The sequence below is a fragment of the Amia ocellicauda genome, chromosome 2 (assembly GCF_036373705.1).
Source record: "Amia ocellicauda isolate fAmiCal2 chromosome 2, fAmiCal2.hap1, whole genome shotgun sequence".
Classification (NCBI taxonomy): Eukaryota; Metazoa; Chordata; class Actinopteri; order Amiiformes; family Amiidae; genus Amia; species Amia ocellicauda.
This window is the reverse complement of record NC_089851.1, coordinates 36531333-36558112: the sequence shown is the minus strand read 5'-3', so window position 1 is coordinate 36558112 and position 26780 is coordinate 36531333. Positions and strand designations below refer to the sequence as shown.

At 38.2% G+C, this 26780-nt stretch overlaps 1 protein-coding gene across 1 annotated transcript in view; it reads left to right on the top strand.

The window, feature by feature from the left end:
- malrd1 (MAM and LDL receptor class A domain containing 1) overlaps positions 1-26780 on the top strand; it is a 152237-nt gene that overhangs the window by 59822 nt on the left and 65635 nt on the right. The window contains exons 25-28 of the mRNA XM_066723387.1: positions 50-297; positions 5172-5463; positions 17169-17414; positions 19505-19662. Coding sequence (XP_066579484.1) covers positions 50-297; positions 5172-5463; positions 17169-17414; positions 19505-19662 — 944 coding nt within the window. The remainder of the gene's footprint in view (positions 1-49; positions 298-5171; positions 5464-17168; positions 17415-19504; positions 19663-26780) is intronic.

Genomic DNA, 26780 nt, shown 5'->3' with positions numbered 1-26780 from the left:
GTCTGCCTGATCCATGTTTAATGACATACATAATTAATCTGTTTCACAGAAGCCTTCCACGGACGTTGTGATTTTGAGTTTGACCTGTGCTCTTGGCGCCAGTGGCAAGGAGATGATTTTGACTGGATTATAAAAGCTGGAAGTACCCCAACTCTTGGCACAGGCCCCTCCACAGACCACACACTGAGAGACCCTTCAGGCCACTACATCTACATGGAGGGCTCATTTCCCCAGGCCACGGGGGACTCCACTCGCATCTCCGGCCCAATGATCAGTAGGAGAAGCAAGAACTGTAAGGTAGGGGCCTTTGGGAAGGAAGATCAAGTTAACGCTGCATTTTTTATATTGCCGGAGTAATAAAACACAGAGATTACCTGGATATCTGTAAATAAACTGAAATAAATTACTTTCCTTTCAAGCTGCCCTCTAGCTTAAACTACAGCTATTGATTTTTCAGCTTGTCATTCTGCACAATGGTCTGTTTTATGCCAATGGTGTTCACGGGCCGCAGCGTCATGCGTTCTTTGTTCCATCATCACCTAATGGGACTAATTATTTTCTGATACGCTCCGATTCAGTACTTTTCTTAAGTCGTTGATTTATTTTAAAAATTATACTGATAAAACCTACTGGAGGGCTGCCCTGAAGGATCCCAATTGGGCGCCCAAGTTTTAATGTGAAATGAAAGACTTAAGATGTGGTTGAGAGCCCTCCCTGTACAAATAAATCTACCTTTTTTAAATCTATAGGCCTCTGTCCGAGGAACACAAGAGCACAATGACGACGAGCATTTGTAATTTGTATAACAGGCTTTAAAGTAGGAAATCAAACAAACAAAATAATAAAATTTAAATTAGTTTTTTAACACTTGTTTCTTTCCATTAAGTGGAGAGATTCTCACATAGCAAATGTATAGCAGCATTAATACAAGTAAGTTGAAGTTAACTAGATCCTTTTTATATATATTAACAAAATCTACAATAAATATAAAATCATTATTACGGCTGTGGTGCACTTTTATCTAGGGAGAGTAGAAACTAATGTAGCACAAAACACAATTAAAAATCATGTGCTGCATTTAACTCCCTTTTATTATTGGAATTCAGAGGATTGCATTGAACCCACAAACCTTTTGCTACAGTCTACAGAGACTGCTACTTTAGAGAGAAGCTGAAAGCAGTTTTTTCAGGGCTTCATTGTTGCAAGCAGTATATTAGAAAGTATATTAGAAACACAATCCAATTTTACACATCATGCAAAGTGCCCGAAGGACAGCTCATCATGTTATTTAAAAAAAAGTATTTAAGAATCAAATATGTAACATTTCAGTATTTTTTATAATAGGGATATCATCAAATCTATTCATCATTGTGTTTGTATGACTACAGATATTCCTATGGGGGGGAAATGCTTAAACAGCACTTCTCCAATACATTGAGCACCTTGAACTCATTAAGTAAACCTGTTTCCAATATTTATATTCTTTTTCAGTACAATCCTGTTTTTATTCTGACAGGTTGCCAATAAGACAACAGTTCTGGTCTTTTATGTTGTTTTCTTTAATAGGCCGGGGCTCCAAGAACATTTGTAATTGTGAACTGAATTTGACCTGAAACAGTGACTGGTCTAAAGTAAATTTTTCAATCGTTGTGTTTAGGGCTGAACGATTAATCGAAATTGAATCGCAATCGCGATTTGAAACGTTGCGATTAGCTCATCGCAAGGGCTGCGATGTGGATGCCATATGAACAATATGCAGCGAGTGTCCCAGAGCAAAAGCATGACTGCCCTCTTTGTGTGGCATCTTACTAACCAATAGAGTGAGCGCACCTTCGTTCTGCCCAATCAGCGCTGCCCAGCCAACTGCGCCCCCATTAAAAACACACAGCAGAGCGCACTGCAGTGGGATTAGGGCGTCTACAGAGTCAGAGCGATCATTAGGCGAATTAATACCAAAGACAAACAGCACTTCGGTAATATGGGATTATTTCGTGACAGACACCGAACATAAGAAGGTCATTTGCAAGAGCTGTTGTGGAATTGTTGCCACAACAGGTGGGAATACAACAAACCTCCACCAGCACTTGAAAAAGCACCGCAGCGGCTGTTTGAGGAGCGCGTTGCTAAAAGTCGAATGAAAGTCCTGCCAGTGACACTCAGTCTAGCAGCGAGCAACAGCAAAGGACAATTTCAGAGTCGTTTGCGGCTGTTACACCATCTGAAAAGATCACTAACACCATAACCCATTACCTCGCTAAAGACATAGTGCCCTTAATGCAGTGACCAAAGAGGGGTTTAAAAACCTCATCCCACCGCTGGACAGGAGATGTACAATCCCTGTCACACTTATTAGCCGAGTTGCAACCCCGCAGATCTGTGCATTGAATGCAGGAATAAAGTTGAGAGGAATTGACACACGTGCAATATTACCCCACAACAGCAGACTTGTGGTCGAGCAGGATGAGCGACCGTGTCTGAGTCTCACTGTGCACTTTATCAATGAGGATCCGCTGTCTGCAGATGGCAACTTCCCTGTAGACCACACGGCACACAATATTGCCCATGGACTAAGGGAGAGTTTATGATTGTTTATTATCTTTAAGTGTTGCTTTTGTCTTTTAGATGTTATTGATTGAATATAATCACTTTGAGATTAATTGTTTGTATAACTTAATTACCTGCTTCATGATTTATATTTCACTTATTGTTAATTGCTTTCTGTGAAGCACTCTGCTCTTGTTAAAATTAAGTCTGGCAAATGCAAAACTGTACCAGCTCCGCTCTTACCCCCCCGCTCTTACCGGCGTAAACACCGTCAGCCCGCGACTATTAGCTCAGATCAAAATTGGCCCGGGGCCACACCTAGTTGCCTACCCCTGTACTAGACTACAAGGCAGTGGAGGGTCTACAGTTAAAGGCATGTTGTTCTCTAATTTAGAGTGTGTGCTGTACACTATTGAGAATATTTGAGCTGAAGCTTGACTTTACAAAATTAAATCGCAAATCAAATCGCAATCGCAATATCTGTCAGAAAAATCGCAGTTAGATATTTTCCCCAAATCGCCCAGCCCTAGTTATGTTCATGATTCTCATTATTAGAAAACCCTGCTTGCTTTTAGTTTTTAGTTTTGATTGGTTTTGCATATTGAGAATTCTCAAAACAGACAAATTATTGATTCTTTCAATCTATTTGTTCGAAATGTGAATTTATTTTTATAGAGGTTTGGTTGTCCTCACCAAACTTCCATGTGAAAGTAAACAGATTTTGATGGAATTTCATTTTCCAAGAACACATTCATTCTGACCATACTTCCAAGAAATGCCAACCTGTGTTTTTAGTCTTGGGTTCATGTAAGATGAATTTGCAAAACATATGACCACATTAAGTACAAATTTAAATTGAAATGAAACTCTATTAAAGGCTTTGGTAACATGAAAGTGCTTTATCTCAGAATTTATTGCAGATTGGTAAAAAGTGCTTTTTTATGAAAACCATTAAACTTTGATCTGCCAACTCTAATTGATTTCAGAGACCGTTGTGTTAATTAAATCTTGGAGCCATTGAGACCGAAAAAAATAAACATGAAAACATTTTTATTTTAAAATGTTTTGAACCGTTAATGACAAGATGCAAAAAAAGTGATGTTCATCAATAGAAATAAATACAAGTTTATTTTCAGTTACAAATATAGGTTGATGACATTTATGAATTAACTATTTTGAGGCTCTTTGGAAACAACAGTATGAAATGTAGTTTTGAACATTTATTTGATTGATCAAGTGACCACTGTTACAGTTTATCCATGTTTAGTGTCACAGTGGTCTAAGTGAGACAGTGGTTTAAAATGGCAAAAAGGTCTTCGTTTAATTTCAGCCAGGCTCCTAAATACATAATTTAGTGTTACCAGTTTGTGGGTTAAATCAAAGCATTGAACAGTTTCTATAAATCTTTGGCATGCAACGATTTCAGATTGCTGTAAATTTTGAGCTCCTACAGGACTGAATCAAGTAATACCTTGCACCTGCCTAACCTAATTGATAAACAAAGCAAAATCATTCTTGGGGCTGTTGTAGCTCTTCTGAGTTCACAGTTGAATTAACAGGTCTATAGTTTCCTCTGTGTGTGTGTCTGCGTCTCTCTCTCTCTCTCTCTCTCTCTGTATGTATATATATATATAATATATTTTATGCCTGCCTCAATCAGTTGACAGCCTTTCGATTGATGCACTGAGCAATCTAGAACTACATTTTTCAAATTTTCAGTCCCATCAGTCAATCAAATAGACTCCTACCAGACAGCCACCAATTAGACCTGGGTGTTTTTCACTGTTGTACAAGCTCCAGAGACTAAGCCTGCCACACTCTTATTACAAAGATGCTTGGATCCTTATACATAATGTTCTGCTATTTTGTTTTGACACCATCACTCAGAATTAATTACTACCAGTACATTTCACAGACAAGAACAGACATTAAATGCTTATTTTCTTTCCCTAACTAATTAGATATTTTGTGCCATATTCATAAGCCTTTAATATCTTGTTAAGATAACAACAGTTATTTTTAAAGATGGCAAATAAACACCCAATGGTCCAATTTTTTTTTTTTTTAACATTTATTTGGCTTTTGTTAACTTATACATTAGTACTGTGAAAGCATTAGGAAACATCTCCCCACTTACTTGTGTTCTATTTTTTCCTCATTAGGGAAAACACTTATTAACAATATATGAATATCGTTGTGTTTTAATCGTGATTCTCTTTTTTTCACATGCTATTTTATTGTTCCATTAAGTGAAAATGTGATCTCCTCCTTCTAAATTGCGAGACAAAATGTACAGGGGTTGTGTTTTCACTGTGCGTAGAAAGCCAGGTGCTGCAACATCTTATTATTCAGTTGGTGGATCAGACAATTAGTTGTTTTTGCCAGACAAGTTATATTATACCCTGTAATTAAATTAAAAGGGTCTTGTTTTCAGAAAATTGTCTGTATCTGTGATCCATAAACACATCTCAGCCTTTTCTAGCAGGTCAGCTGAATTTGATGAGCGTGAAGAACAAAGCATTCATATTACCACATCGGTCATAGAAAAGCAGAGACACATTTGTCTGACCATAATTTACATCTCACACAGGAACAGGACATAATCAGATTCCCCACTTCTTCCACAGGTTATCTTTTATCTGCACATGGCTGGAGGTGGTGCCGGTCAGCTGAATGTGTTCCAGGTCACGGCGTCGGACAAGTACCTGCTGCTTCTGAATCTCGCTGGAGACCAAGGAAACTACTGGCAAAGAAAGGCGATCCCTCTGCCTGCTGACGAAGACTTCAAGGTGATGTTTGAGGGGAAGGTCGGAGGAGGCAATCGAGGAGATATCGCTCTCGATGACATCACCTTCACGCGAGAATGCCTTCCCTCTTCATCTACTGGCCCTGTAGAACCAACATCTCTCCCTCCAACAGGTACAGATTTACATATACACAACAGTACATGCCCTCTCTCTTCTGGGTACAATGACCCTGGACTGGATGAAACTGTTATTGAATTTTACAGGGTTACTATAGGCTAATACAACAATACCCTTAATTGTTTAAGGAACCCATTTATAATTATTGTAAGACTCCACATTTTTTATTTGTTGAGGTATTAATTTAATTTCATATAATTATACTATGTTTACATTGCTATCTACAAAATATATACATTATTTATTAGAGCCCCTCCATACTTTTTATTTTTTATAATAATCGAGTCAATTTGTGTGTGCAAGTCCGTGACGTTGTGGAATTACTGTTTGCTATGTTTTGCAAGTATCAACTCACTAGGGCATATAATAGTTACACAGAACCATTATACAATAATGCCTCTTAAATGTAGATGTATTTCCCCCAAAGTGTCTCTCTAAAGAGCAGTGCATTTAATTTGTAGGTCATTCTTCCGATTTTCTTGAAATTTGTCCGTATCTGCAGTATTTTCTTCCTCATGATTTCTAATTCTGTTTTATCCTCACTTTCCACAGAACTTGTTAAATATTTAAAGTGCTTCCTTAGGTCTCACACATATAACAGTTCTGAAAACTCTAAATATATATTCCTGAGGGAATGTCAAAGAAATAATAAAAGTGGCAGTATACGTTCTATTAAAACCATGTACATTTCAATGCACTGGTGCCTGGAGCAACCATAATTACTGATGAAAATTAAAAGAGAAGAAATGTTGCATTTAATGAGTGTGCAAATACTTCTGGACTTGGATTAGCTTACCTTTGCTTTACCTTTGTCTTGCATAATTAAATCTATATTTTTGAACTTTTAGCTGTCTTGCTTTCCCCTGTGTTCTCCTAAGGAACCACACTGAATGAGGGAGATACACTAAAACAAAAATCCTTTTAAAGATTCAAAACCAGTCCTCAGCATTTGACCAAGTCTGCAAGGAGATCAAATAGGTTGTTGCTTAGAGTCAAGTGCAAATAAAGGACATGTTCTGTTAAAAGTATTGAACACTCTTCCTTTTATTTACAGCATTTCCCTCATGAAAATATATATATCGAGAGGTTTTTATTTACTGCCTAGACTTTATAACTGTAATTGTACCTTCAAATTTATAGTTCCGCTGTTCTTTAGGGCTCAGAGGACTGGAGGGATACTTTTTACTGTCTTTTTAACGAGAACAGAGAAGACTGAGTGTGTGGCCTCCTGCTGAGATCATCAATAATTCTTGCTTGGTTGGAAACCTGTGAGACGCAGGTCTTTTTTTGTGTTGCCTCAATTATATTCTTCAGACATATTGAGCTATAATCATTATTTAAAAGCATGTAAATCAGTTCCTTGTTTGGAAATGAGAGGAAAATGTAGTAGTCATCAAATAAACCAATACTAGTTTAACATCCATTTCTTGTATCACTACACTTTTCTAGGAATACAGGATTATATGTTTTCTGCCAGAGGACAACTTCACTGATTCTCTCATTAACAACAATATATGGTGGACGTCTTACATGACTTCTTACTCCTCATGCGCTCACATACTAATACATTTTTCAAACAGTCCAGTCCAAGACTTTAGACTGGGAAGAAAAAGTAGTTAAGAAAAACAGAGCTTATATGAACAACTTATATGAAATGCCTTATTTGCAGTTATAGGTGTGTTTTACCTGAGTCAGCTGATAGGGAAGCGTCAGGTGGTAATCTATGTATGTACCTCCCATCCATAACTACTCCCCGAACTGTATCTCAAACATTTAATTTGCCTTTGTTTTCTCTTAAATATGAACCCTGAAATATTTATGCCATACTTTTTCATGTCTTCGCATTTTTTGCTAATTTCCTCAGGTGTTTCCTAAGCCCGACAGGAATATAGCCCAGTACTTCCAAGACTAACATTCATGCATCTCATGCATTGTGTGTCCATGGCAGAGTTTCACATAAGAAACTTTCCCAGAAATAGCAACATAAACGCAGGAGTCGAAAAGTTGATTGGCACCATATTTTGTGTTTGGAGATTGTGATCCCCTCTACTGCCTGGGTTCTTGGTTCTTGCAACCCTTGATATAATGGGAGGATGGACAGATTCCAATAAATACCAGCATATTGGTCCTTTCAGTAAAAAAGAAAACTCAAATCATCATGCCTGGTTGACCATCATAATCACAGTCACATGACCTGGTGGTTGTGCATGGAGAAGTGATGCAAACATTCCTCTTGGGGTGTGTGTGTGTGTGTGTGTGTGTGTGTGTGTGTGTGTGTGCGCGCGCATTTAATAGCAGCATCAGTGTGGAGTAGTGGTTAGGACTCTGGACTGCTGTCCTGTCAATAGTTCACCTAGATGTCTCCAGTAAAAAGTCAATATATATATATATATATATATAGGTAAGTGTATGTAAAAATAAAGTGGTGTATAGTAAGAATTGTAAGTCACCCTGGATATGAAATATAATAATATAATAATACATACATAACAGTATAGGAAGATAGATAGATCTGTAATGTTTTCTAACAACATTAAGATTCTTAGGGAGGAGGGAATCGTATAACTATCTTGTTATTGGAATTCAGGTAGCATGAGCAAAAATCTTTCTAAATGGCACCACAGGAACTATTTGGAAGTCACTGCGCACTGCTGAGATAGAGAGTGCATGCCTGGCTTTGGTCTGGTTTTATGGGATACAACCTGTCAGGTTCTGTTTTTTTCAAATATTTTGATGAGGTAATCTGTTATCTTTGTGATGACAGTGAATGTGTTCTCCCATATCTTTACCGCTACTTTTTAAAGGCTCCCTATTGACAATAATTACAGCTTCTCCAGTAAAACCATGGTAGAATACAACATGCAGTCCTTTTTAATTAATTTCATGGCCTTGCATAATGTTTACTTAAATGAAGCTACATTTTCTTTCTGTGCAAATCAGTTAATTGTCCTCCATTAGTCATCATTGCCTAGGCAGATCAATTAGTTCCTCACTTTTATGTGAAAGAACCTTGAGGGCTGTGGCTCGCATTGCTGCTCTCGGAATTCAATTGAATTTGTCTTTACAACTTTACTGCTAATCTCTATAAAATCTAAAGTGAAACCTTGTTCATCATGTTTGTGTGTGTGTGTGTGTGTGTGTGTGTGTGTGTATATATATATATATATATATACAGTGAGGGAAAAAAGTATTTGATTCCCTGCTGATTTTGTACGTTTGCCCACTGACAATGAAATGATCAGTCTATAATTTTAATGGTAGGTGTATTTTAACAGTGAGAGACAGAATAACAACACAAAAATCCAGAAAAACTTTATAAAAAAAAGTTATAAATTGATTTGCATGTTAATGAGGGAAATAAGTATTTGATCCCCTATCAATCTGCAAGAATTCTGGCTCCCAGGTGTATTTTATACAGGTAACGAGCTGAGATTAGGAGCACTCTCTTAAAGGGAGTGCTCCTAATCTCAGCTCGTTACCTGTATAAAAGACACCTGTTCACAGAAGCAATCAATCAATCAGATTCCAAACTCTCCACCATGGCCAAGACCAAAGAGCTGTCCAAGGATGTCAGGGACAAGATTGTAGACCTACACAAGGCTGGAATGGGCTACAAGACCATCGCCAAGCAGCTTGGTGAGAAGGTGACAACAGTTGGTGCGATTATTCGCAAATGGAAGGAACACAAAATAACTGTCAGTCTCCCTCGGTCTGGGGCTCCATGCAAGATCTCACCTCGTGGAGTTTCAATGATCATGAGAACAGTGAGGAATCAGCCCAGAACTACACGGGAGGATCTTGTTAATGATCTCAAGGCAGCTGGGACCATAGTCACCAAGAAAACAATTGGTAACACACTACGCTGTGAAGGACTGAAATCCTGCAGCGCCCGCAAGGTCCCCCTGCTCAAGAAAGCACATGTACAGGCCTGTCTGAAGTTTGCCAATGAACATCTGAATGATTCAGAGGAGAACTGGGTGAAAGTGTTGTGGTCAGATGAGACCAAAATCGAGCTCTTTGGCATCAACTCAACTCGCCGTGTTTGGAGGAGGAGGAATGACCCCAAGAACACCATCCCCACCGTCAAACATGGAGGTGGAAACATTATGCTTTGAGGGTGTTTTTCTGCTATGGGGACAGGACAACTGCACCGTATCAAAGGGACGATGGACGGGGCCATGTACCGTCAAATCTTGGGTGAGAACCTCCTTCCCTCAGCCAGGGCATTGAAAATGGGTCGTGGATGGGTATTCCAACATGACAATGACCCAAGACACACAGCCAAGGCAACAAAGGAGTGGCTCAAGAAGAAGCACATTAAGGTCCTGGAGTGGCCTAGCCAGTCTCCAGACCTTAATCCCATAGAAAATCTGTGGAGGGAGCTGAAGGTTCGAGGTGCTAAACGTCAGCCTCGAAACCTTAATGACTTGGAGAGGATCTGCAAAGAGGAGTGGGACAAAATCCCTCCTGAGATGTGTGCAAACCTGGTGGCCAACTACAAGAAACGTCTGACCTCTGTGATTGCCAACAAGGGTTTTGCCACCAAGTACTAAGTCGAAGGGGTCAAATACTTATTTCCCTCATTAAGATGCAAATCAATGTATAACTTTTTTGAAATGCGTTTTTCTGGATTTTTTTGTTGTTATTCTGTCTGTCACTGTTACAATACACCTACCATTAAAATTATAGACTGATCATTTCATTGTCAGTGGACAAACGTACAAAATCAGCAGGGGATCAAATACTTTTATATATATATATTTTTCCCCCACTGTATGTATATATATATATATATATATATATATATATATATATATATATATATATATATATACACACTATGATTCAAAAGATTCAAACGATTCCTTGTTTTTGAAAGAAAAGCAAATTGTTTTGTCCATTAAAATAGCATCAGATTGATCAGAAATGCAGTGTAGACATTGTTCATGTTGTAAATGACTACACTGGACAGAGGGAGCCTGGAAGAAAAGTGTTATGGACAGATGAATCTAAGTTTGAGGTGTTCGTATCACAAAGAAGAACATTTGTGAGACACAGACCAAATTAAAAGATGCTGGAAGAGTGCTTGACCCCATGTGTCAAGCATGGTGGAGGCAATGTGATGGTCTGGGGGTGCTTTGGTGGTGGTAAAGTGGGAGATTTGTACAGGGTAAAAGCGATCTTGAAGAAGGAAGGCTATCACTCCATTTTGCAACGTCATGCCGTACCCTCTGGACGGCGCTTGATTGGAGCCAATTTCCTCCTACAACAGGACAATGACCCAAAGCACAGCTCCAAACTATGCAAGAACTATTTAGGGAAGAAGCAGTCGGCTGGTATTCTGTCTATAATGGAGTGGCCAGCACAGTCACCGGATCTCAACCCTATTGAGCTGTTGTGGGAGAAGCTTGACCGTATGGTACGTAAGAAGTGCCCATCAAGCCAATCCAAATTGTGGGAGTTGCTACAGGAAGCATGGGGTGAACTCTCTTCAGATTACCTCAACAGATTGACAGCTTGAATGCCAAAGGTCTGCAAGACTGTAATTGCTGCAAATAGAGGATTATTTGATGAAAGCAAAGCTTGAAGGATGCAGTTATTAATTCTGTTCAAAATCATTATTTCTAACCTTGTCAATGACTATATTTCCTATTCATTTTGCTATATTTCCTATTCAAACTCTTTTCATGTATGTTTTCATGGAAACAAGGACATTTCTAACTGACCCCAAACTTTTGAATGGTAGTGTATACACTCACCTAAAGGATTATTAGGAACACCTGTTCAATTTCTCATGAATGCAATTATCTAACCAACCAATCACATGGCAGTTGCTTCAATGCATTTAGGGGTGTGGTCCTGGTCAAGACAATCTCCTGAACTCCAAACTGAATGTCTGAATGGGAAAGAAAGGTGATTTAAGCAATTTTGAGCGTGGCATGGTTGTTGGTGCCAGACGGGCCGGTCTGAGTATTTCACAATCTGCTCAGTTACTGGGATTTTCACGCACAACCATTTCTAGGGTTTACAAAGAATGGTGTGAAAAGGGAAAAACATCCAGTATGCGACAGTCCTGTGGGCGAAAATGCCTTGTTGATGCTAGAGGTCAGAGGAGAATGGGCCGACTGATTCAAGCTGATTGAAGAGCAACTTTGACTGAAATAACCACTCGTTACAACCGAGGTATGCAGCAAAGCATTTGTGAAGCCACAACACGTACAACCTTGAGGCGGATGGGCTACAACAGCAGAAAACCCCACCGGGTACCACTCATCTCCACTACAAATAGGAAAAAGAGGCTACAATTTGCACAAGCTCACCAAAATTGGACAGTTGAAGACTGGAAAAATGTTGTCTGGTCTGATGAGTCTCGATTTCTGTTGAGACATTTAGATGGTAGAGTCAGAATTTGGTGTAAACAGAATGAGAACATGGATCCATCATGCCTTGTTACCACTGTGCAGGCTGGTGGTGGTGGTGTAATGGTGTGGGGGATGTTTTCTTGGCACACTTTAGGCCCCTTAGTGCCAACTGGGCATCGTTTAAATGCCACGGCCTACCTGAGCATTGTTTCTGACCATGTCCATCCCTTTATGACCACCATGTACCCATCCTCTGATGGCTACTTCCAGCAGGATAATGCACCATGTCACACAGGTCGAATAATTTCAAATTGGTTTCTTGAACATGACAATGAGTTCACTGTACTAAACTGGCCCCCACAGTCACCAGATCTCAACCCAATAGAGCATCTTTGGGATGTGGTGGAACGGGAGCTTCGTGCCCTGGATGTGCATCCCACAAATCTCCATCAACTGCAAGATGCTATCCTATCAATATGGGCCAACATTTCTAAAGAATGCTTTCAGCACCTTGTTGAATCAATGCCACGTAGAATTAAGGCAGTTCTGAAGGCGAAAGGGGGTCAAACACAGTATTAGTATGGTGTTCCTAATAATCCTTTAGGTGAGTGTGTATATATATATATATATATATATATATACAGTACTGTTCAAAAGTTTTAGGCAGGTGTGAAATTTTTTTGTAAAGTAACAACGCTTTCAAAAATACACGTTAATAGATTATATTTATCAATTAACCAAATGCAAAGTGAGTGAACAGAAGAAAAATCTACATCAAATCAATATTTGGTGTGACCACCCTTTGCCTTCAAAACAGCATCAGTTCTTCTAGGTACACTTGCACACATTTTTTTAAGGAACTTGGCAGGTAGGTTGGCCCAATCATCTTGGGGAACTAACCACAGCTCTTCTGTGGATTTAGGCAGCCTCAGTGGCTTCTCTCTCTTCATGTAATCCCAGACAGACTCGATGATGTTGAGATCAGGCCTCTGTGGGGGCCACACCATCACTTCCAGGACTCCTTGTTCTTCTTTACACTGAAGATAGTTCTTAATGACTGTCACTGTATGTTTGGGGTCGTTGTCATGCTGCAGAATAAATTTGGGGCCAGTCAGATGCCTCCCTGATGGTATTGCATGATGGATAAGTATCTGCCTGTACTTCTCAGCATTGAGGAGACCATTCATTCTGACCAAATCCCCAAGTCCATTTGCAGAAATGCAGTCCCAAACTTGCAAGGAACCTCCATCATGCTTCACTGTTGCATGCAAACACTCATTCGTGTAACGCTCTCCAGCCCTTTGCCCAACAAACTGCCTTCTGCTACAGCCAGATATTTCACATTTTGAATCAGTCCAGAGCACCTGCTGCCATTTTTCTGCACCCCAGTTCCTGTGTTTTCGTGCATAGTTGAGTCGCTTGGCCTTGTTGCCACGTCGGAGGTATGGCTTTTTGTCCGCAAGTTTTCCATGAAGGCCACTTCTGACCAGACTTCTCCAGACAGTAGATGGGTGTACCAGGGTCCCACTGTTTTCTGCCAATTCTGAGCTGATGGCACTGCTGGACATCTTCTGATTGTGAAGGGAAGTAAGCATGATGTGTCTTTCATCTGCTGCAGTAAGTTTCCTTGGCCGACCACTGCGTCTACGGTCCTCAATGTTGCCCATATCTTTGAGCTTTTCAACAGAGCTTGGACAGCACATCTGGAAACCCCTGTCTGCCTTGAAATGTCTGCCTGGGAGAGACCTTGCTGATGCAGTATAACTACCTTGTGTCTTGTTGCTGTGCTCAATCTTGCCATGGTGTATGACTTTTGACAGTAAACTGTCTTCAGCAGCCTCACCTTGTTAGCTGAGTTTGGCTGTTCCTCACCCAGTTTTATTCCTCCTACACAGCTGTTTCTGTTTCACTTAATGGTTGTGTTTCAACCTGAATTGATGATCATTAGCACCTGTTCGGTATAATTGTTTAATCAGACACCTGACTATATGCCTACAAAATCCCTGACTTCGTGCAAGTGTACCTAGAAGAATTGATGCTGTTTTGAAGGCAAAGGGTGGTCACACCAAATATGGATTTGATGTAGATTTTTCTTCAGTTCACTCACTTTGCATTTAGTTAATTGATAAATATAATCTATTAACATGTCTATTTTTGAAAGTATTCTTTCAATTGAATAGGCCTATATTTTAATGCATTTGATGTGGTAGTTTTTCAGTACAGTTTAAATCAAAACAATACAAATCAGTCACAATTTGGTTCCGTTCATCATGGACATATAAAAAGTGTGTTGACCTTTCTATCTTATTAATGTTAGCTTTCGATTTGGTATTTTCTGTAATGTAGTTCTGAATTTCACATACTGCTCTCCTTGAGTTTCATAAATATGGACTGTTGCAGTCTTTAGGCAAGTGTGCCCTTCTTAGAACAGAAAATGTAAATGGAAGCTTTGGTAAGACTTTACAGTAGGACTCCCTAATTACAGTGTATTAACATAGTAGGTACTCAGTAACTACAGCTTAGTTACTCATAAGAACAGTGTAATTATGCATTTGTTAACATGTACGTAATGTGCAAGAAAGTGGGCCATGCCTGCCCGGTATAGCTCCAAAGACATCTTTACCTGACAAATGTGTACTTAAATATACTGTTAATAACATTTACACATTAAGTACATGTTAACAAATCCATAATTACACTGTTCTTATGAGTACCTACTATGTTAATAAACTGTAATTTTGGAGACCTATTGTAAAGTGTTACCGAAGCTTTATTGCTTACATCACCTCATCAAGGAAGTAAATCCCTCTTGCCATGTACACACTGAAACGGTTTTTACTTCAATGAACAAATATGATAAGTATAGAATGATAAGAAGCCTTCAATTTGCATAAAGTCATTCATTCAAGATGATTAACATCTTTCTTTCGTTGTTTTGTTGTTTGTGACTGCTCCTCCAAGTAGAATAAATACATTCAAAATTGACTTCATCCTTCCTCATATATGTAACCAGTCTGCATATTCTCCTCAACTCATAATCAGCCTTTCTCTCACGAACTGATTTGGGGTGATAAAAACACTTGTCCTCCAAGTTCCAAGGTGTAACGTCCATAATGGAAACAAATGCTTTTGACATGTTGGCCACAGTCAGACACGCAGACCACCTAATTTTTTCTGACCAGCCCTGTGAATGCCCCTAACCCTCAGATAAGGCTCTTAGGCAGCAATCAGAGAGTCTCGTTGCTGATGTGGTATTAGTGGACAACTACCAAAAACCGAATTACAACTGGCAGTTTGATGGTGGAATGGAGTATCCTTCATACCGATGAGTCATTCACCTGAAGTGACGAAAATGCATTATAATTCTCAGTCAATGCAGCATTCATTTATCATTGCCAGAGCCGAGACGTGGTGAAGTTGCTCCAGCGCTGCATGCATTTTAAGAAGTACTGTAAAATGTGAGAGAGACATCCACATTAACCTGGATGGTCTCAAACACATCGTCCAGCCTGCTTGCATGAGATTCAATACATTACTGAAGTGGTTTAATGAAAAGCTATTCATTAGCTGTTTTATGACTGGTAACATACTACTACTGCGCTTCTGTAAGGTTTATATTAATACACTTTGGTAATGATTCTGTAAATTGTAAGTCTCTCTGGATAAGGACATCTGCTAATAAATAAATACATACATTATAATGATAATAACCTCTTAGACTGTAAAAAACAATCTCTAAAAAGGTTTCCTGTTTACGCAGTGTATAGCTGTCCTGATAGTCTGTTAAATGCAATCTGTAACTGAAATGCAAAATATCTATATAGTATATCGATTGTTTCTTCTGTTGTGTGTTGCAAAGATTGAAAAGGGAATAACTAAATAGGGGGAAAAGGGCCTATGAGGTGATATTTTAGTTAATACAAATCTAGATTAATGTTTTGTTTGGCAGTTTTTGCCTTACATAGGAATGCCTGGATATTGTTTTGTTGGATGTAAACCCTGAACAGCATAACCTAAATCCATATCAGTAAAGAACTGAATTTTTTGGTTTCTTGAATGTTCGAAATTCATCAGATCTGACTTTAGGATTTTGGGACATTGTATGAAGTGCTGTAAATTGCAAATTGTTTCTACAAGGGGCTTCAATGCCTTCATTGGAACTCGAAGAGAGAGAATTACTTCTGAGTATTTGAAGTTTAATGATAGCTGAGGATTACTTGGATTGGTCTTTCTTCTTCCTAATTACAAAGACCACCCCTCTATCCCATCCCTCCACTACTGCCTTTATACATGACCCCTGACCTCTGTGGAATGCTTTATTATAAAAAGGTTGAAGTCTTCCACGATCTGCTGCCCAGGTTATAATGAAGCGCCTGCTCTCAGGGCTCAGTCTATCATTAAGAGTCTGTCTAAATATTGTAAGCATTAAGTACAACCTCTGTTAAAATCTTTCTTTTACCTCAGTGATACATGACACTTGACTTATACACTGTGACAGCAGCTTGTATAAAACACATTTTTATAACAGCCTTTTTTCTTACATTAAATGTACTTCTGTTCTTTTTTTTATTGTACTGGTAAAACATCTTTTGAAGCCCAATTTCCATTTGTGACCGGGGGCGTTCAAGATGGAAAACAAGAGACACTTTTTCACACAGAGAGGCGTCACAATCTGGAACAAACTCCATAGCGATGTGGTAGAAGCTAAAATCTTGGGAATATTCAAAAATAGACTGGATAGGATCCTTGGATCACTTAGTTATTAATGGACACCAAACAAGCACAATGGGTCGAATGGCCTCCTCTCATTTGTAAACGTTCTTATGTTCTTCTTACATAACTAAGTTAAACCATTAAACTTGCACTTTTTGCCTACCTGACTTAATTCTCATTAGGTTATCTTTTTGGCTTTGGCTATATCGTGTTTTATAGTTTTTTTAAGGGTGAGATGTGCACGTTATAGTTGTTCAAGTAAGAAGTAATAGTAATAATAAGATAGTACAAAGTGGTCGGCAGCATTTTGTGTCATACCTCGCATGACCAGAAATACTCAGCTTGACGTCAGATGACTTTGTTTTACACAACTAATGATAGAATTAATACTGTATCCTGGATCCATTACCCACACTTTCTCAATATCCAGTGGTCTAGAACTAATGCATACAAACATTCAAGCTTTAAGACCTTCAGAGCAGTTAAATCTGTAAGCCATCTTTCTCAGAAATGTTGAATGCTATTTTACAGCGGTCCAATCTAGAGCCCGGGTCTTGACCTTGTGAAGTGAGGCGGGGGTTGTGTTTCTGTGGCACTCACCATCACTCCCTTCTCTCCTGTTTAGATTCCTGCCCACAAGGCTATCTCAAGTGTGCGAATGGCAACTGCTTCCGGCCAGAGCAGAGATGTGACTTTGTGAACGACTGTGAAGACAATACAGATGAGAAAGACTGTGGGACGTCCTGCAGCTTCGAGACCGGCCGCTGTGGGTGGAAGAATTCCCCGGCTGACAACTTCGACTGGGTACTGGGGTTGGGTGTGACCCAGAGCCTCAGGCCGCCCACGGACCACACACTTGGGGATGAGAATGGTACCAAGGGCTCATCTGCCTTTCCTTTTAAAAACAAATCAGTTTTCCTGTTTCAAATCAATCGTTCTTACCCCCGATTACCAAGAAAAAAGAGAAAAGTGGTTAATTTATTTACCTTTATACTCGCTGGCCTTCACAAGTATATATTCACCTGGTGTACAAATAGTCATTGGAGCATGGCATGTAAACGAGAGTTATGTAGGTGCCCTTCACGCTGCCCTCAGTTATAATATATGCACCTTGTCCCCCACTATTTATTGAAGCTTCAGTATGAATTCTTGCAGTGTTGCAAAGTGAAATGGCTTTCATTCTCTTCTTTCACAACCCTTCTGTGGTGCGGTAAATAATTCACGTGAAGTAATGGTAATTCTGTGCTTGAATAGGGCGTAACTGCTTTTGTTCAGCCTATGTATGTTTAATGACTTTTGTTAATCCCCACTGAGTTCCAACATTGACAAGGGTATCTATCTCATTTAAAGATGCTTTGCCAGCTGGCAGTAGTTACAAAACAGTATCAGTCTTCAAGGTAGTCTCCATTTGATCTTATCTGGAAGGGGTCAATTAGCTTTTTTTTCTTGATATCACTTTTTGATACAGTGTGCCACTGCAATTTTATCACTATCAGACAAAGCTGTTTCCTTTCAGCTTTTAGCTCTCTTCATAAATAGAGATTTCAAATAATAATAAAAAAAACATCTCTCTTATGTTTATCAGTCATAATTTTCATCTTTCAAACCCTATTTCAGCCATTGCTATTTGGTAGAAATTGGTAATTCCTTTATGATGTTTGAGTGGTTTTGAAACAAAAAGCTTTACCATACATCTCCTAGCACTATTCCTAACAGTTCCAGCCTGACAATGAAAAGAAACATCCACCTCCAAAAAGCAGACCGATTATAGATTAACCTTTCAATCCAAACACTGAAAACTACTTGCAGTGTGAACCTTTTTACATCACCGTGACCCCAGTCCTACCCTTGCCTGTGAAATCATATCCTACTGAACATCATCTACCTCATCTTCCTCCCTGTTGTATTTTATAATCGAAGGGAGACGAGACATACCAATTGTCTACCAAGTCAGAACCGTAGAGTTCAAGATCAGTGCTGTCCTGCAAGTCTGTTTTCACATACAACAGCATTTGCATATTGATAAATCAACCACAACTGAGCTCCAGAATGTGGAAAACATACACAAGAATCTTAAATCTTGTACAAGAGATGTTGCATTAGTTTCTATATTTCAGGTTTCTTGGCAAATAGCCCCATTCGACCTTTAAATTGAGGTTATGGACCTAATAAATGAAGAATTGCATTTTGACTGCCCCGGCATGATTTGCTAAATGCAATCCCTTGTCACAATTACACATGCATCACCTAGTCAGTGTTATTTTTGTCTCATTTGTATTGGATGTCTGGACTGAATTAAAGATTTCACATTTTAATAAAAGTAGATTCATCTCATGGGTTAGGATATAAACCGCTGTACCGATTATTAATTCGCTGGTTCCTTTAAGAGACAGCTTGGGAGAAAAGGCATTCAGCTGCCTGGGTCATCGTTATTATAGTTGTTAATTACTTTTTGAGATTGGTTTGTGTAAGCAGACAGAATGACAAGGAGCATTTTGTATTTGAAGACACAACACTGGCAGATTTAATTAATTTGTTTTTCATCCTGTCCCTACTTCTATTTATTATCAAAATCATGATATGTGCCAGGAAATACAAAAATATAAAAAAAGTGCACAACAATATTTTTAATCAAACCAGGATTTATTTAATTTGAATGCATTGACATTAACCATAATATCATTATTCTCCTCTGAAATGATATTAGAGTAAGACCCAATAATGTTTGCATCCATATATTACTTAATAAAATCATATAAGAAAATGTTTTCTTCTATTTAATCTGTTTGCTAGAGTACACATTTGAGAACTGTCCTTTCTGTATTAAATCATGTTTCTATAGTCCCATGACTCTACAAATAACCTCTTGAAACCATACAAGTAATCTGTTACCAATTTGCTCAGACACAGAAAGAGGTCAGAAGAAATCTATTATTGATTTATTTAACTTGTTCTTACCAGGTCACTTTGTCTACCTCGAGGCCACGCCTGCAGGGTTAAAAGGTGACAAGGCCCATATGAAAAGCTCGGTATGGAAGGAGTCTAGTGCAATTTGCAAGCTGACTTTCTGGTATTATATGTCATCAAAAGCCACTGGCATCATCCGGCTCCTTGTAAAGGTAAGGATTGCTTCTTCAATATTTCCATTGTTGGTAGTTATTTCCATTGATGTTGGTGAAGGTTGTGATATGATACTAAAACATCTCTCCAAGAAGACTGTTTGAAAAAGATGTCAATGAAGTCCTCATCGAAGCATGTTTCTTAGATTTCAGCAGTCTCTGCAGAAAAAATAGTTGAAATAGATAACGCACTGATTTCAGATATTTTTATTAATTTAGTGCTTGTATCTGTAAACTGATTTTCATGCAGACTTCCTGCTTATGGGCATTCCCAGCAGTTCTGTCTGTAGTCAGAGTGGCGAGTATATCCTGGGATGAAGTAGTCCATGTTGTTCTGAGATGCTGAGTAATGTTTCTGATCATCTCACATCTTTGAAGATGATCTCACATGTTTCATATTTAATTTTACTGCAAGTGCTTCAGCTTTCATTCCTTCTTTACTGAATATTTGGATTTGGATTTCATAAAGACTATCTTTATTATCTGTATCTTTATTTACATATGTGAGGACTTGGTGCAGTGGAACAACAGAATAGGCAGAAAATGAATGACCTTTCTTAGCACTAGAAGTGCTGCAGTTTATTGATGATAAAACAAACCGATTATATATAACTGGGATTTAAGAATAAGTCCCAGGTCTCTTGCAGACTTCAGCGGGTTTTCTTCTGGGATTTCCAAGGTTACAAGGTTTCCAGGCCCTGATGTAGAGAAGCATCCTCATAGCATGATGCTGCCACCACCATGCTTCAGGGTAGGGATGGTGTTAGGCTTGTGCCAAATGTAGTGCTTAGCATTGAGGCCGAAAAGCTCTATTTTGGTCTCATCAGACCATAGAATCTCCACTTGGTCTCAGAGTCTCTTCACTGTGCTCCTGGGGATATTCAATGCCTTGATAGTTTATTTTTATATACAACTACCCATTTATACAGCTGTGTTTTTACTAGAGCAATATAGGTACAGTGCCTTGCTCAAGGCTACAACAGCAGTGTCCCCCACCTGGGATTGAGCCCACGAGCCCTAGAGTTCAGAGCCATAACCACTACACTGCTGCCAGTTGGTTGGTTGGTTGGCAAGGTAAATGTGTATTGACTATTTTTTTTCAAGCCTGTTAAATGCTTGTCAATTTAAGTCATAATGGTTTTCTTAAGGGTGAATTCAGATAGACATTGTTCAACCACCAAATGTGAGGAAATGAAAATATATTATGCATAATGAATACACTTATCGCTGATTGTAAGAATGATTTTTTATGCATGTCCATAAATACAGGTTTTACTATTACCACTTGTCCTTAGTTTTTGGCAATTAGAGCTTAGAGAAAGCTATAAAACCTGCAGGCTTTCCAGGTGCAGATGTTACTACCTCTGCTCTAGAAATGTAGATGATAATTTAATATGAGTCACAACTGTTACAGTTGCATTTATCACTCATCCACAGCTGCCATTTAAAGTGTTTCAGAATTCCTCCACAGTCCATAATCTAACAGTAAAGTAATACATTTAATTGGGAGTAGGTTTGAACTGAAACAATGTTCTCTACAGTGCATTTATGATATAATGACATTTGAGTACACTGTAAGGTTTTCATAACAGAAAGGAATTAGGTGAATGAAGGCATTCTTCCATCCTTCTGAATTAAATGGCTTTGTCAAGCATCAGCCACTCTGTGTGTGAGTGTGTTTCATCGTATGAGTTTTAAATGTACTTTAAATTAGTTTTCTAAATCCAAAATCTTTCGGTATGTTGGATGGGCTAAATTTGAAAAGAAAAACACCTACATTAAGTCTTTAATTAAAAATAATAAAATAAATCGACTCATCTACTTCTCACAAAGTCCAAATGTAAACCTTGATGGTGGCTTTTTGTGTTGATCAAGTAGATTAACATGCACTTGAAGGAGTCAATAGGTGCTCAGGCACACACAAATTATTTAATTTACAATTTTAGCATGCACATGAAAACCAGTTTTTTGTTTTAGCATAAACATTGTGGCAATCAAGCTCCCATCCCTGCTTCCCAGTGCAGCCACACCAGTAGCTATTTGTGAGCCAAAAGTCTGCTTCTTTCCACCAACTATAAACCTGCCATGAAGAAATGTGCTTCTAAATCATGAATGGCTGGGGAGTTGCAATATTGATTTAATTTGAGCCTTTGTTTTAATCTTATTAATACCTCAACATAAGCTTATCCTATGGTAGTGCTGCAAAGGAAATGTTTTGGGTCCCATGTGTAAAATTCCCGTATTTTTTAAAAGCCTTTGTTTCCACAGTACTTGCATTCTAGTGTGCATATAGGCAAATTATTACTTCCAAATGAGAAAACACAGGCGAATTCCCAACACTAAAACTGTCCATTCATTCCGTCTTGGAATAATTATAACTATATTATTCTTATCGGAAACATTGCAATGACAACAACCTAAAACTAGATCCAGCATTTTTTCTGGGCGGCAAGTGTTGTGTTTCTCTCGAGAGGTAAGTGCTTATAAACAAGTATTTCCAACCACAGAGCAAATGGTTTCTCAAACTGTCCTCATAACACCCTGTCAGTGAAGGAAGCACATTGCCAGAGTCGAAGCTCTGTGGTTCACTGGACATTTTACAAGCATATGTTTTGGGCGACTTCAAGTGAATTCTCCCAAATACTTCACCTACAAGCCTCACTGACCTGAAACCAATTGAAATTGGTAATCCCATTTAGCACTGTATTTGTATTTTTACAACTATAAAACCTACATTGCTGCTGACAGACACTTCAGAGAGGCTAAAGTACCGCATACTGATGTTTTGTGACAATTGTTTGCCTTGTCTGGGGCGATGGCAAAGTGACAGGGTGTGAATGCAGTTGTACAGTAGCAGAGCCCAGAGTTCTTGCATGTGGTGCTTGGCTTCTGAGTGATGATCACATATCTGAATCTACCAAAGTATTGTACCACACGTCTTCTAATCACATATTACACATCAGTATTGATGCTGTTTTTTCATGCTCAAGATTATACAAATAAAAAGGTATAGAGAAGATATATTAGAAGGTGTTTCAACAAATGAGTGCAGAATGAAGGATGCTTTTATGTGCAAGAAAGTGTCAAACACCAGGGCAACACTGATGTATTCTCTAATAAAAGCACAGTCTTGTAAACATGCAGAGCAACCTGTACATCATCAGTAAATTATACTTAACTTGTTTCATTTTATCAATTTGTATTTTCTGATACCACCTCATTGAACTGGAGGCTTTTATTTGAATATGAGAATGTGCAACTCCTTTTTATAGCGTTGAATACATCAGGGACACAAGAAAGGCTGTAATTTCTCCACATTCTTGTCATTGACAGACCATCTTATTTTCCAAAGAGTGTTTTTATATTACTTATTCATCCAGGCAGTGTTAAAAAGTGACTTAAAAATAAATAAAATAATGTGAGACTATATTTTCTTCTTCACAATCTGGAATGTCATTTACGAATACATCCATCAAGAGGATTTCATACTGCATTTGCCTTGATATTTCCATTATTCTTATAATGATAAAAAACTGTTGTCACTTCTCAATGCTAGGCAACATCTAGACACTCACTTTTCATTTGCATAGCGTTGTTAATTTAGAGATAAAATCTGTTTGACAGATGCATGATGTATCTGCAGTTTCCTCAATACTTCATTAATATAGAGGGATTTTTTTTTTTTAATTGCAAGTCTCTGTACAGAATAAAACAGTGCCAGGACTCAGGTCTGAATCATCTTTAAGGCATTTCAGTGACATTTCTATTAAAAGAGAAATCAATATTTGCATTACGACTGTCTTTCTCCAGCGAAACGAAGATTTGTCTTGTGTTCTGGAGTAGCTTGTTTCCTGTTTTGTGCAGCAGTGTGTTTGTGACAGAAGGCACCGAGGCTATTCTCACCTTTTCAGATTGTGCTTGTGTTATTCATGTACGGATGCCGACATTTTTCTCAGTGTAGGAAAATAAATTCTGAAATCATCTTTACTTAGTCCATGACTTAAAAAACATGTTGTCATAATAGAGCTAATATGATTTAAATATATAACCCTATATATAAATCAATGTGGTGCCATTGTTTTGTGTGTGTGTGTGTAGTGTATATTTTGAATTCTGTGTCAGATTCAACTCTAGGAACTTTACAAGGACAATATAGCCTGAAGGTCATCAACTGAGATTCAATAAGGAATACGTCATCTCTAAGTGGATTTGAAGTTTTTTTTGTTCAGTGAGAAAGCAAAGAGGAATGATTTAGTGCCCTCAGTGTGTGCTTGTCAATTTCACAGGGCCGGTGTAAAATACGTATACGTTCTATATTTTTACTCTTGCTTGAGTATTAGAGAGCTGCTCCACAGTGTGATATGTTTCACTAAATTTAACTTAGTTGGTTGATGAGTAAATGTTGTTGTTGTTGTTGTTGTTGTTGTTGTTGTTGTTATTAAAGATAAAATAATAATGATAGTACTATATATACCATAATCTATGCATACATGTTCAGAATTGTAAGGAAAAGTGAAACAGCATTTATGAAGCCTGCAGTGACATTTTGTATTGAGCTTCTGAATAACGGCCTTGTCCTTGTCCCGTCCTTTAGTTGCTGTGATTTGTGACAGAATACCTAACATTCACTGTCTATAAAAGCTAAAAACCCAACATTGAGTAATGTATGAGCACATCAGGGATGTCCATGATCCTGGAGGACCACCGCGTATGCTATATGACCTCTGATATTAAAATATGATAGAATCCGATTTAAGGTAAAAAATGTTGGATAGTGCTAAACAGGATAAACAGTTACACTTAAATACTATACTAATAATAATAATGATTGTATACATTTTATTTTATTTTTGTATTTAGTATTTCCTCAGAAATAACACCAAAGGAATACTTATTTATAATTTAGGGTGAAAAAACATATATTCCAATAATAATTATAAAGATTTTTGGGTATTTTGCTACCAGCTAGAGCACCATTGTTTAAAAGCACACCGAAATTAAGAAACAAGACAAAAATGAAAAGGAAAAAAGTTTGCACTGGGAACTGCAAGATTAGGTCTCCTGTGTTAATATTTTCTCAAAGGGGTTCATTCCTGCCTTGGAATAACAGCATCTTCTGAGAAGGTGCATGTCTCACTCTAAGACCTGGACCACATCCGAATATTTAATCTATCCTCCCATTGTAAATTAAAAATACACTACTTGATGGTAGGTTTGCATTGGATAAGAGGACAAATCCCCTGTCAAACAGAAAGCCACCATCATGTATTCTGGAATTTGAATTCTATATGATTTGCAGGCTGGGTCACCGTTCTAATTTGGCATGAGCTTGAATGACTTTAGCCTTAACAATAGCCTTGGGGGAAAAAAACTTGATTGAAGAAACTATACATGGGAAGCTAATTACTGCACACAAAGTAAATACTACTCTGAATCTGTGTTTAGCACCACATGACGCATCTGTTGTACACTTCCTGACTTTTAAGTAGTCTCTGAAGCTGTTATTAACGGCATGTGTAATTTTCCTGGCAAATAACAATGTAACAAGAAAACCACGGCAGATGATCACCCCGCACACATGCATTAGGATTTCCCACAACAAAGCAAGAAAATTACAGTCTCCGTTTAATAACAGCTACACATAAAACATTTAATAAATCAGTAGGTGCAATGCATTCCAGGCAGTTTTGTCAAGTCTTTAGGGTTTGTTGAAGCTGAACAACTGATTCAACTTTTTAAGGAATCGTGTTGGACAATATATATATATATATATATATATATATTATTATTATTTTTTTAATTATTATTATTATTATTATTTTTTTTTAAGTAATCCTAATGAGTCCATGAAAGAGTTGATTTTAAAAGATTGTATATTATTGCACAAATTATAGCATCAGTTCATAAGGAATGAAACAATACATTTTTAAACAAGTCAAATACAAGTTACCTAATGTAAAAAAAACTTTAAACTTTAACTATACTCGCTTAAAGTACAGCCAGAACATAAATAATGTAACACTTGTATCTCCAAAGTAAAGTTCTTTGTTCATCTTGCTGGGGGGGAAAAATGCTGTTTGAAAGAATGAAAAGTAGGATAACATTTTCAATTACACTTTACTGCAAAGAGGCGATGCTAAAGTTGTGAAACACAGCGGTACCCTGGAGAGAAGCACTAGTAAATACTGGCCGTATAGGTTACGGCTATAAACTTCACAGTTTGCTGCCTGGCTTTGTCGGCCATTATATTGCTAGTATAAAATGGAAGCAATGATGAACACCCATCCCACTTTCATGTACTTTATCTAGAAACTGTTGTGAAAGTATTATAAATTAAATGTGCTGCTGACATCTACTCCTTTATGTTCTTTTTTTCATAGTTCAGATTTATCTGACTGAAATACCAGATAGAATACAAATCTGTAATATGCTGTCTAACTCTTCAAAAGGGAATGTGACGTATATTGCACAACTGTTGAACAGGCTGGACAGAAATATATTTTCCCAGTTTACCAGGCCTCTGTATGTGACATGTCATCGTGGGCTTCTAAGAGTTAATTTGTTTGTTTGTTGGTCCAGGTCTCTGCAAACCCTGACTCTGAGCCACCAGATATTTATCAGAGTGCCTTCAGCTTTGTCTGTTGGTCACACAACAGTCTTAGAGGTTGAAAACAAAAAATAGAGAATTAATCAATATATTGAAAATAAAATCTGGTGAATCTTGCTTTTACCAGAAGATATTAGGAGTATATTTTCTCTGAAGCCAAATATTGTGAAAATCCCCCCCACCCCCACCCACCCAATCCAAATAACACGTACAGGAAGAATAATGTGCACAGCAGATGAATGAACCTTTGAGGCAGAAGAATGCACTGCTCCCAATGTTGATATGTTTTTCACACTGTGTGATGGATTAGATGCGCAGGAAAAGCACAGCTGCCTCTTTAGGTAGAAAAGTCCCTGGGCAGGTACCTGGCACTGGGTTTGTCACAGTTAGCAAGTGAGTGCTCTGTGGGTCTGCAGACACGGCTTATCACCCTGATTTGATTAACTCGCAGAAACAGTGGTCAGGGACTGGCACTCATTTAAAAAAATTAGTCCGTAAACTAATTTTGTCA